At 34.5% G+C, this 13,896-nt stretch overlaps 1 protein-coding gene across 2 annotated transcripts in view; it reads left to right on the forward strand.

Moving 5' to 3' along the window:
* The window catches only part of LOC145261245 (nitric oxide synthase, salivary gland-like), a 280,006-nt gene that overhangs the window by 117,145 nt on the left and 148,965 nt on the right, over positions 1-13,896 (forward strand). For both annotated transcript variants that reach the window (XM_080119629.1, XM_080119630.1), the window contains exons 8-11: positions 2,495-2,596; positions 6,697-6,891; positions 8,020-8,120; positions 10,026-10,170. In XM_080119629.1, coding sequence (XP_079975755.1) covers positions 2,495-2,596; positions 6,697-6,891; positions 8,020-8,120; positions 10,026-10,170 — 543 coding nt within the window. The remainder of the gene's footprint in view (positions 1-2,494; positions 2,597-6,696; positions 6,892-8,019; positions 8,121-10,025; positions 10,171-13,896) is intronic.

Below are 13,896 nucleotides of genomic sequence, written 5' to 3' on the forward strand. Positions count from 1 at the left end.
ATGTGTGTGTGTGTGTGTGTGTGTGTGTGTATGTATATTTGCGTTTATATTTATATGTGTATGATTTTATCTCAACGTAAATGTTAAAAAACGTTAAAAGTCAATTAAAATGTAAAAAACCTTAATAATAGTTTTTGCACTGGTATAAGACTTATTCTTCTAAAATCCGTATTCCTTAAATAACCACTAAAAGTAGAGCAGGACGTTTTAATGCTAACTAAAAAAGCATAACTGAAAAATTATATTAGGAGATCCCACATCAGTTTGTATAATGTGATCACTTATTTTATCTGCTTACCCCTTTTACCCTTGACTATGATATAATTCCATAGATTGGTTTTAATATAAAAAAGGTAATGTTTTTGATTTATACTTTCGGAGATATTCTTGGCCTGATGATGTGATTTTCCCTAGCAGGGTGATCACTGAAACATATTTGCATATGTGTAGCTTCTAGTTTTCATATTCAACATATATATATATATATATATATATATATATATATATATATATATATATATAGTAAGTTATAAAATATATATGGCGATTAAGCTATACTGAATATTCCGCGTTTCATCCACTCTAGGACTCTTCAGGCTTAGGTTTACGCATAAATGTATACTTTCATATATTAATTTTATGTGGGTAAATGAAGTATATATATATATATATATATATATATATATATATATATATATATATATATATATATATATATATATATTCTAGCAGGGAGACCCGTCGTTGTCCGGGATTAAATGAGAATCAACAAATATTCCAAAATTCCAGTACTTTTATTCTCGTCAAAATCACTCAAATCACCCATTTTTCAATCAAATCAGGGAACCCACCGTGGTGCACTGGGGAGAAGTGTATATGCCTTCTTGCAGTGACTTTAGTCTACATTGCACTTCACAGTACAGTACCTACTGTTGATTTTATAAAAATGTTTTTTTTTTCTAATAGCTTGAATAAAAGTTTAAATGCAAAAGTCAAGTATCATGGTTTAAATCGAACGAGTTCCATTCTTATCAAATAACCTACTATTGATTTTATACGACAGGCTCTTTTGCTTGTGCGGTTCCTAAATACACTTGTAATGTTAGCTTTGATAAAAATCAGACTGTTCCTTATTTAATCAGATTTTTTCAATAATAGATTTTGAATACTTATTTGAGGCATTCTGATACAAAATTATCTAAGATCACTCCCAGACACATAAAGTACAGTTGTATATTTTTTTAATCGACGAAGCCTTTTCAAAATTTATTGGAAGCGAATTCACAGGCAGAAAAAATGTCTTATGGCTATATATGTATGGTTTATATGTAATTTACCTACCTGGCACAGTGATTACATATGAATGAATAACGTAAAGTTTTTATTTAGATAGTTAATAGTGCAATACTAGAGCTATAAATATATTTCTTTCAGGGTACCACTTACAGGGGTATTTACTCATTTTTGGAAAATTTTATTGGTCACAACATTAAAAAAAAATGAAATGCCGACTGGATTAACTGGAAATGTCCTATTCTTGAGCTGGAAAACATTGCTTTTTCTAACGAGTTGATGAAGGCCAAGTTTGTGCGAGTTATAATTTGATGGACCATTATAGTCCTTATATGTATACAGAAAGGGTGAAACAATTTTACGCAATGTTGTGACCAATAAAACTTTCCAAAAATAAGTAAATACTTGTGTATTTACCTGTATTAAAGTTGTATATTGAAAGAAATACACACACACACACACATATAAATATATTTGTGTCAGGTCATGTCATATGCTACTGGTACCATGTAACCCAGTACTACCTGCCTCATGGTCGGGTCACCGGCGACTAAACTGGTTCCCCCACCAGACTTGTTTGGTGAGGAGGGCGGCTAGTCTCCCTGGAGGATTAAAAACAAGACCTTCCAAAGGGCGAGTGTATATGTGTATTGGGGTGGAGGGGGCTCCCGTAAGCCGTGGTGAAGGCAACCTTTCTAGGAGAAGCAAATCTCTGATTTAAAAAACCATAAAGCGGGAGACCAGTGCCCGCATTAAGCTGGTCTGCAGTTTAATTTGTTGCTGGCTATCTTGCTCTTGCTTGTTGCTGGATCTCAACATTTTGAACCGAGAGAGAGACTTAGCTGTCGTACAAAGCTAAGACTCTGTAACATCATCTTTGTATAGATACTCCCTCAGGCATTTGGGCTCATGGATTTTAAATGTATGAGGGAGTGGCACTCTTCTGACAAGACGTTGCAATCATCATATATATATATATATATATATATATATATATATTCGAACAGACGTAATATAAGTTTAATATATTCGCGCCAGCCGATTTATAGTAAGCTCTTATCCCCATGTTCTATTGTGTTAAAAAATCTCTCCTAAATATTATTTTTGTTGTTTGTATGCATCGGACTCGTATCATGGAAATTATCAATTCATCGTCAAATAAAATAATAAAAAATATTTCTTTTTTTTTATTTTCCGACAGACTATTGGAAAACGGATGGGACTGGACACAAACCGTGATTCCTCCCTGTGGAAAGACCGGGTGGTCGTCGAAGCGAACGTAGCCGTTTTGCACAGCTTTCAGGTATTATAGAACTATTTTACTTTCTTACGTCATCATTCTTTTTTTTTTAAAATGTCTTGTTTAGAAAGTTTGACAAAATAATTATACATAATATACACGCACATTTGAAAGTCAAACACATGTTTGAGAAAGGTGTATTTCCAGAAATATTACAATGTGTATCCTCCACATAACCATGATGCAATGTATGTGTATTTTAGATTTACTTGTATTGCCTTCTTCCTTGCGGAAGTAGAGTGAGGTGGACGATCCGCATTGTAATATTTCAGGAAATGCACATTCGTCAGACATGTGTGTGACTTACAAACGTGCAGATATATAATGTATAAATTAAATAGCAGTGATTCCGAAAACGCGGGGACGATTGTATACAAGCTAACACTAAGCAATTTCAGACTACTTAATTGTTGTAGGAATCTTATATCTAAATCAACGAAGGAACTCATATATATATATATATATGTGTGTGTGTGTGTGTGTGTGTGTGTGTGTGTGTGTGTGTGTGTGTGTGTGTGTGTGTGTGTGTGTGTGCTAAAAGGGGATTGCTCCTTCAGTCTTGATAGACAATGAACACCCACCGTAAGGTTGCCCGCGCATGGAATTTTTGTGACAACCACACCTCTCCTAAGTCGACATTATGTAATACGAGTAGCAAGTGGAGTACGTATATTTATACACACACACACACACACACACACACACACACACACACACATATATATATATATATATATATATATATATATATATAGATAGATAGATAGATAGATAGATAGATAGATATTTTTATTTGTTTTTTTTTATTAGCGATACTTTTTGAATGAAGTCAATTATTCATACGAAATTGCATTTTTACCTAAATGAGAGTTAGGAATAATTTCCCTTTGACCAATTTGGTACCCTCTTATATGGAGAGCGGCATATATATTATTTTTAATATATAATTATCTACTGACAGGTGTTTCGTCGTCTACGACTCATCAGAGTGGCTAAATCTAGCGAGAGCGTTTTTTTTTTACCTAAATGCGAGTTATATTTAAAAATAATATATATATATAAAATAAAAAATATTTATGTCTCGGCAGTAGAGTGAAAAGCATATCTTATTTTTCTTTTATTAATATTATTGGAATTTTTTCCTTTTTTCCCTTGTACACATTTTTTTGTACATTTTTCCATGGATTTCTGCCTTTGGATTATTTTGGACCATTTTCCAATTACGGGATTTCCTTGGATTTTACTTGTGCAAATGGAAATTTAATTAACTTTCTTGAAGTTATATTTGGATTTTACCGTCACTGGATTATTTATCTTCCACCAGACTATCCATTCATGTGTAATCACCTTTTTCTTCACCATATTCCCTCTGATTCACTTTTTTTTGTTATCAAGTACGATCTTTGACTTACTTGTTGTTTCATCAAATACTTTTGCATGCAAAATCCGATCCTACATTTTGCTAATTCCTTCCCTCTGATGAGAAGGAAAGTATTTCTTCGAAACTCCGCGGATTAAGGACTATCCACTTATCAAGTGTTTCCTTTTTAGATTAAATATGTTTTAACTCTTTTTCAAAGTGTTTTTTAACATGTTTTATTAACTGTTTGCTCGTATATATATATATATATATATATATATATATATATATATATATATATATATATATATATACATATATATATATATACATATATATATATATTAGGACAATCCACTTAATTTGTGTCTTTATTTGAAAATTAAATATATTTTTAACTCTTCTTAAAGTGTTTCTAACATATTTAATTAATTCTGTGTTCACATATATGTGTGTGTGTATGTGTGTGTGTGTGTGTGTGTGTGTGTGTTCAGTACAGCTGAATACAATGTCGATATAAGCGGAAAGCACATACAGCGCCTAGAATTCCCAAATGGTCACTCATCTGGTACTAACCAAGATGAACGTGGCTTAACTTCGTTGATCTAACGAAAACCGGTGTGTCCACGCGATTATGCCGTGTGTGTGTATATATATATATATATACATATATATATATATATATATATGTATATATATGCACACACGCATATATATGTATACACATATATATATATATATATAGTTATATATATATGTATGTATATATATGTATATATATGCACCCACGCATGCATATATATATATATATATATATATATATATATATATATATATATATATATATATATATATATATATATATATATATACTAGTGGGGCTATCCAGCCATTATGATATTTTTAGACTACATAATGACTAAAAATACTAACTCATCTTTGACACTCTTCAGATTTTGGCTGCGATGACCCTATTCACTTCCGAAAATAGTCGGAGTATGGTTTTCATAGATATTATCTTGGCGATGATTCCACAGATTAAGTGAATTTGAATCCACCTTTATCTTCTGCTGATGAGAATATCAACACATTTGCAGCAATTTCAACTCAAGTCAGTTGATGCGTGGGTGGTTGTCACTTTTTTTTCGAATGGCTTCAGACTTTTTGAATCTTTCAAAATGCTGGTCTAACTGTTATTGTTATTTTTACAACGTTTCGGTCGATGTAACTTCCAACTTCCTCAGGTGTATCTAGTTGAACTCGAGGGAATCTATTTAGAGAAAGAGATCGCCAAGTTTGGCAAACAAATAAAAATTGAAAGGGAAAAACACGAAAAATAATGACTATACGAAGAAAGGTTGAACAGAACAGCAATCTATTTGGTTTCTCTTCATTAGATTTAAAATAATAAATAGTTTTAATAAATAATTTATTTAGAAAAGAAATAAAACCAATGATGTTGTTTGGCTTTCAGAATCTTTTCTAAATTGTTATTCGATTTCTTAATTTTTTGGGATTTAGTGATTGAAAATTGATTAGATCCTTTAACTCATTGGTCATATATGTACTTGTGGTGAAAGAGTATTCAGATCGTATCAATCTATATTCTGAAATCTTAAAATTATGAATAAATATATATATATATATGTGTGTGTGTGTGTGTGTGTGTGTGTGTGTGTGTGTGTGTGTGTGTGTGTGTGTGTGTCGGTGCAAGGTTTGTGAAAGGGAACCCCAACAAAGTGCTCGATTATAAAGAAAAATCAACATAAGAGCGTGCTATTTATTGATATGTATGTGTTAAATAAGCTCGGAGAAAAAAACATCGGTACTGTTGGTTTCAAATTCAACTTAAAAGGGAACCAGTCATTGATTCCTATGTCGGACTCTCTTCTCGTAAATCCATCGTGCTACTATAGGTACATGAAGTGGTTTGTTTTTATGACACAAAACACAAAACGAGAACTGATAAAAAGGCTTAACATATCAAAATCCGCGATTCATTATCATTTTGTAAAATATTTAATGGCATATATATTTTTTAAATTTCTATTTCCTTTAAAATTCGGAACGAACTTTTCGGAAGAAACAATATTTTTTATAATACTAATTTTATCCTTTCTCCCAGGCAACGCCGAATAACCCTACGAGTATTATATAAGCGAGCCATTCATTCAGCAATATGAGATCTATTGTAAAAATAAATAGAAATTGAAACTTATATGAAAAATTGGGTATTTATGCAGGATAGGAGAGGCATATCCCAAATATATTTACGCAAAGCGCGGGAAACCATAAAAAACCCCTTAGCCAATGAAAGAGCGCCATTCGACGATTGACGAAAGGTATATTTTGTTTATTTAATTTTTGAAGGCAACTTTTTTAATGAATTGTTAGGTGAAAGTATATCATTGTTAAAAAGTCCCTTTTTCCGTGTTAAGAATGGCTTTCTAAATAACTTATTATTTCAGCACGATTTGTATCCTGCGTAAGTACCATTTTTATCATTGAAAATGTTATACAATGTTTATGATTAGAATTTTATGTTTCCTTAATTTTTAACTGTTTGAAAAATAATCTGAAATTTATGTTCGACACCTTGTAATCCTTTACGTAATTTGTCCGCAATATGCCGATTATAACGCAATCCCTATTCTGCATAAATACCGAAAATTATCATGTTTCCGTGCCAAATCTGATTGATTTACAACCTTACTATGTCTAAATGTACTTTGATGTCTTTCAGTCGATGCATGTGACAATATCTGACCACCACACGGCGGCCGAATCATTTATGAAGCATTTTGAGAACGAACAGCGCATCCGGGGTGGATGTCCGGCCGACTGGGTGTGGATTGTGCCACCCATGAGCGGCAGTCTTACTCCTGTCTATCATCAAGAGATGCTCAACTATTTCCTCAAACCTTCCTACGAATACCAGGTAAGTCGACTCGTATGATTTACACTTGATGACCTCCAGCATTGTGGCGTATTAGCCCCAATTTACGCGTTATGCACAGCATGTGAGATTTAGCTAGTTGAACCGTTTTACGGCATATCAGCCGTTTTTTGGTTTTGTTTTGTGAACAACACTACACCTATTCTACGGTTCACGATTCTGTTAAAACATTATTGAAAAACATCTCAATATATAGTTATGTAGGAATAAATGTGTGTGTATATATATATATATATATATATATATATATATATATATATATATATGTGTGTGTGTGTGTGTGTGTGTGTGTGTGTGTGAAAATAATTGTAAATGTTTATTTCAAAATGTATTATTGTTATAAAGCCCCTTTAAGAAATTAATGTTGATCACTCTTAAAGGAATCAAGTAAAAGGACAGTCAAGTTTAGTGCAAATGCAACAGTTCAACTTCTGGTCGTTGAATACTCCTCCGCTGTTTGCTATGGATGTCCAACGACATAGTATTTATAGCACTTAATTTCCTTCAATTCTTGTACTAATTACCAGTGGCCTTTATGTAAGATTCTAGCCCACGAAGTCTAAGGTGACTTTGTGATTGGGTTAAAATCTTCCGACCAGCAGTAATTATCATTTATTGTACTAATGATTGCGTAACCATGAAACGCTAGAATATGTACGTATAAAAATAAGTGTTTATATGTATTTCAACTATACTATCGTTATAAAGTCCTGTTAAGAAATTAAAGTTGATCCCTCTTAAAGGAATCAAGAAAAACGTGGTCGACTTTAGCGTAAATGCAATATTCTGACTTCTGGTCGTTTGATACTATACGGCTGGTTACTATGTATGCCACCGAGTGTTTTTAACAAGTAGAATTTATGTGGCTGAAATCCCTACAATTGATCGTTCGGTCACGAAAAGTAATAGATAATCTTCCAACGTGTATAAGAAATTATGATTGCTGTAAAAAATTAAAAAAAAAAAATAAAAAAAAAACTTAACTGCATTTTGCGAAGCAATTGCATTTTTTCTTTCTTTTGATAAAAAGTTTTTTGTTATTGTTTTTTTTTTTTTTAAATATTATGGCGTCGACTCTTACATTCATTTAATTTGTGATTTTATTTCCAGTCCGAACCATGGAAAACTCATACTTGGAAGAAAGACCGGGAGAAATCTAAACAGTTAGCTGACAGACCAAAACGTAAATTTGGTTTCCGAGACATCGCCAGGTAAAATCATCTTCATATTTCTAGGATTTAGGGATACCACAGCTTATCAACACCCGAAAGCCACTCGAGGATAAGCGTTAATTTGTGCTTTTGTACAACTCGCCATTAATCGGGGATGACTCTATTTTTACATTTACTAAGATATTTCTTTTCAAAAATTGCTCCGAACAGTGTTAAATATATGTTGGCAATATCATTCTACGAAGCAGCAACTTTATGGCAACCTACCTGCCATATCTACTACCATCAGAGTGCGACGTGTATATTTTTCCCGTTACTGCCAGAGAAGCAAGCAAAAACTAGTGATAAACGTATTACTGTGGACTCCACGGACCAGGCGCACGAGCATAAGACGATCTAGATCCACATCCATCCAGCAAATTACACATGGCGCCGACTGTGATCCTCAAGTTCTGAGGCAGCTGATGGAGGACAGGGAAATCCAGAGAGAGAGAGAGAGAGAGGGGGAGAGAGGGAGAGAGAGAGAGTCACGTTGGTTTGGGCAAGAAGCCCGACCAGATAGATATATAAGAAATTTGTTCATTTTTTTTTCATACGAGAATTTAGGACGTTAAAAATAATGCAACTTCGAGGAGTTTTAATAAAAGGAAGATACGACTACGTTTTTTTATACAAATTAAATGTTCAACATAAAAACAAAATAATGAAAACATTACAAAGTAAATAAAGGCTTAGAAAACCGCTTTTTTTATTTAACAAACTACGCCGCGGCTACTTTTTTATCAAAAACAAATCATCCTTTTCTAATAAAAAAAAGTTTTGTTTAATAAGAATTACAAAACCTCCGACCATAGACAACCATTTCTTATACGTCAGTCTTTTTCGACCGCGCTCTTTCTTCTCCTTTCATTTTTACACGCCCATCACATTCGTCGCCGACTTTGTTTCTCCCCGATCACCTGGTGATCTTGTGATTAAGAGAGGTGGTGTTTACTCAACACTGCTGAGGAGCAATGATGTAATATACTGGTTTGTATTTTAATTCCCGAAACAGTGTTTCATGGTAAACAACTGATGATCCTTTAAATTAACATTAGGACCATTGTGAATTCAAGAAAACAAGTTGATGCAGTAATTGCGGATAATTAAATGACTTAATGACTAAATAGTTTTACAACAAGAAATGATTAAAAATATAAAAATTAAATAAGTTTGTTTATATAGTTTTAAAGGTTAAGAACCTTCTAGGACTATATATATATATGTACATATATATATATGTGTGTGTGTATGTGTGTGTGTGTGTGTGTGTGTGTGTGTGTGTGTGTGTGTGTGGATTCACCTTTTTTCTTAAGATGGAATCATTCGATCGTCGAAAACAAATTTCTAGCAAGCGCCGCCGGACGGTCCACACAGTTTTATAATTATATATATTTCCAAAAAATCCATCGCAATACATTTCGGTTTTTGTTTTCCCTGTTTGCGCGTGCACAATACTTGTAACAGCTAACTAATTACTTTGCACTTAATCAACACATCGCCTTTCTATCTATAACTGTTGACTAATTTTGTAAACATGCTAGGCAAGCAGGGCTTTTTTTTTCTACTTGTGTGCTTCTTTGTAATTGTATCTATTACTTGTGTGCTTTTTGTAATTGTATCTATTACTTGTGTGCTTCTTTGGAATTGTATCTATTACAATTCATTACTCTTAAAGCCTGGAAGCCTGAAGCCTTTCTACTCTACTAGTGTTCGTATTGAGAATCGATCACGAAATTTGGAAAATGGAGAGAAGATGGTGAAATAAAAAAATAGTGCTAGGGTGGAATGAGCGAAAAAGTAAAAAAAAAAAAAGAAAAAAAAACAGGAAATACCGGGTAGGGCCTGTAAGTTGTTTATATTTCAATATAACTTTTTTCTTTTTTTTTTTTTTGCATTTTTCAGGGCCGTGAAATTCTCGGCTAAACTGATGGGTAAGGCCCTGGCACGTCGTGTGAAGTGCACGATTTTATACGGCACAGAGACGGGAAAGTCAGAGAGATATGCACGCACCTTGTGCGAAATTTTCAAACATGCATTTGATGCAAAGGTAAGCCATTATTTAAATAAGTATAATCCAGGTTGGAAGTTTCGGAAATGAAGAAATTGTTTGTTTGTGTTACTTCTGTAACGTTGTTATTGCCTTGGGAACGAACCCAGCATTGTGTGTAGAATGGATGTTTAGTTCTTTCGCGCTGCAAGAACAGACAAAATGGAAAGTGTGATTGAGAGATCAGCATCTCTGAGAAGGGGCAACCTCTGCAAAAGTGCCTGAGCAGCCCCATCGGCATTCCCCCGGTGAGGGAACCTCAAACGATCAGCAATAAATTAACCCTTTCTCAAAGAAGGAAACCAAAGCCTAGAAAGTTGGACCACTTAGAACTGCACAGAACTAAACTCCCGCTGCAAAATCCACAGGGACCGGATCATTATAGGAATAGTCTAATCTCTGTTGATTTTTTTTTTTGGGGGGGGGGAGGTCCGGGATAAAGATCCCCATGTGTAGAGATTCGCAAAGAAAAGAAAAACGTTATCAATTTCTAGGCGAAAGAGAACTGTTATTTATTTCCTTCGGTTGCACATGTAAGTCGCCGACACGCATTTACAAATACAACAAATTAGGTTTGCTCTTGCTATCCCTTTGCTGGTCAAATAGAAGTTCTTTGTGTTTTATCTGTCATAAACAATTCGCTTTCAATCTTCAGTTATATTTCTCTTAGACCAACAAGTCGACGGACTCGCTTCCGTAGACGTGGGAGCCAAGCGTACCTTTTGAATCGCCACGCGTCTTTTCCTTTTTCTTCCATCTATTTTTCTTTGATCTTGATGCCTACATACACATTTCCTTCCGTGAAGTCACACCAACGGCTTAAATGCTGACACAACATTAGCTCGGCACATGAGAACGTATTTAAAATTTAAATGAAGGAGCCAGCGACTATATGGTATTTGTATTATTTCGGCTACTATTAACGAAGAATTAATACCGAATTTATAGATATGTATATTTTTTTACATTTTCACCCCAAACAAGGCACATTGTCACTTTGATGTAGGGGGCTACTATCAATTACATAATATATAGGGGTACTATGTGGGGAGTTGGGCAGCAAGATGTCGGTTCACGTTACACTTGAACTTCTGCATGTCAGTACAGTAGGGGAAGCAGAATCACGGAAGGGAATTCCAAAGTCTAGCGGTTCTGGGGAAGAAACTACTGGAGTAGAAGGCTCTCTTACATCTAGGGTGGGATTTAGCTGCTTGTCGGGTTTGTCGGGGGTATTTACGTCGAGGGAGCACAAGTGCTTGCAGTTCGTCGGAGCATTCACCGTTAAAGTACTTGTAGAACAGGCAGAGGGATGCTACATTTCGTCGATGGGACAGAGGCTGAAGCTTAGATGACAGTTCAGGACCTATCAGATTGGCGACTCTCTTTTGAACCCTGTCTAGGAGTGAGAGACTAGTAGCAGATGCACCAGTCCAAATTAAACAACAATACTCCATACATGGGCGAATTATGGCCTTATAGAGGTACAGGATACTTTCGGGCGTTAGTAGCGTTCTAGCACGGTAAAGAGAACCTACCTTCTTCGCAGCGGTCCTGGCAATGCTTTCGATGTAATTTTTCCAATTCATGTTTCCTGTGAACGTTAGGCCGAGGAGTTTAAAAGATGTACTTTCAGATAAAGAGTCTTTGGCCATTACACATTGGTACAGAAGGTTTCTTGCAGTTATTGAAGAAAAAAATTTAGTCTTGGCAGCATTGAATGTAACCATCCATTTTTGTCTACATTCTACTACAGATTGGAGGTCGTCCTCTAGTGTTTCTGCCATCTGACTTGCACTCTTCAAATACGGGCGTTAGTAGTTTTCTAGCACGGTAGCAGAACCGCGGGATATGGTGGCCCTAAGATACGGTTTTACTCTTTTAACCCATAAACAAGGCAACTTAGAACCTAAAGAACAACTACTTGACTCGTGTCTAAGAGAAAAATGTGTGGAGTTGAGCAGCGAGATGACTGTTCACATTACATTTAAATTTCAGCAGATTAGTACAGTCATGGAAGCAGAAAACGGAGAAAACTCCCAAGTCTAGCAGTCCGAGGGAAGAAACTCTTAAAGTATCTGCAAACCTCAACACTGAAGGGGTGCCGTTTGTTGAGTTAGTTATGTCTCTTTTTTATGTGTACATTTTTATATTTCTTTCTCCTCTTCCTCTGACTCTTTCTCTCTCTACTTTCTGTTCTCAGTCGCACAAATTGCTGTTGCTTTTCTTTTCTTTGCTCTTTTTTGCTTTCATATATTTCCTTCCTACTCTCTCTCTCTCTTTCGCGCACGCACGCGCACGCGCGCTTTCACTGTTTCTCTCTTTGTCATTCTAATAGTTTCTTTCTTTTCGTTCCCTTTATCCTCTCTCTTGATTGCACACACACACACATCCTTGTTAACTGTCTTCCACCTCCTCCTTCCCTTTCTAACCATCTTTTTTACGCTATCCTCCCTTTTTTACTGTCGTAAAATTTCTCCCCCTCAACCTCCTCCTCCTTCTTCTTCTTCTTCTTCTTCCCGTTCTCTTCTTCTATATCTCTGAATCTGTCATCAATTTTATAATTTTCCACTTTTCCACCTGATTTCTAAATAAATCGCGTTAAACAAATCTGATTGATGACTTATTGATGATTTCTTAAATCATCCTGATTGATGGAATCATGATTTAAAAAACTAAAAAAAAAAAACTTGTACGTTTAGACTTTCCAACTTTCTAACGAATTCAAGATTCAAAGGATGAAGGATTTCATCCATTTTTTTTAGGTTAATTCTAACCGAAACTGATCCTTTAAAAATGACTTAAATTGAGTGTTTTTATTTATTGAGTTTGTTCATCGATTCGAAACATTACAATATTTCGATCAACCAATTCCTAAATTGTATTAATCGACTAAAAATCGAACTTCATGATTTCATATTATTATACTAGCACAGCTACAAACGTTGACGGTAATAAATATATTCACTGGCAGCAAGTAAAACACAACACAGCTGATCTATAAGAAAATATATTATTTTTATTTCACACCGTCTACTCATTATGAACTATTACTGGTGTCCTGACATTTCTGAAAGCGCGTGAGGTTAGTGCGTGGTTGGGTCGGATGTTGGTGACGAAGAAATGTGACAGTCTTGCTTCTCTCTGACCGACTGCCCCGTTTTCTCTTTGTGATGATCTATACAAAAATGTTTCCCCTAATGGTATGTTTTATATATTTTTTTTAATATTGTCTGTTGTTTCAATCCTTTAACCGATATCCTCTCACATATTTCTAGATCAAATTATACATTCCAGTAGAATGTCATCACATGAAACTCATCTGCGTGTGTGCTACCAATCTAATGTTTCTCTTTCCAGTGTCGAATATTAATATCCAACATATTACCATTTGTAGTTTTTAATTTCTCTAATTTGTACTTTTGATTCATAATTAATACTTTTTAAAATATTCAGGACTTTTTTTTATTCCATGAATGAAAGCCTATAGATTTTCCCCGCGTCTTTTTTCTCGTCCTTTATATTCTCGACTATTTTTATAGATAGATAGATAGATAGATAGATAGATAGATATGGAAAGAGAAAAAGAGATGAACTGGGTGAGAGAGAGAGAGAGAATGAAAGAATAGAACAAGTTTTATTGACTGTATAAAACAAAAGCTGAGATTCAAACAACTACAAGCACTTGTACCCACTCGACGTGAAAACTCCCGACAAACTCAACAAGCA

Source organism: Euprymna scolopes, chromosome 37, assembly GCF_053919585.1.
Source record: "Euprymna scolopes isolate OS-2025 chromosome 37, ASM5391958v1, whole genome shotgun sequence".
Lineage (NCBI taxonomy): Eukaryota > Metazoa > Mollusca > Cephalopoda > Sepiida > Sepiolidae > Euprymna > Euprymna scolopes.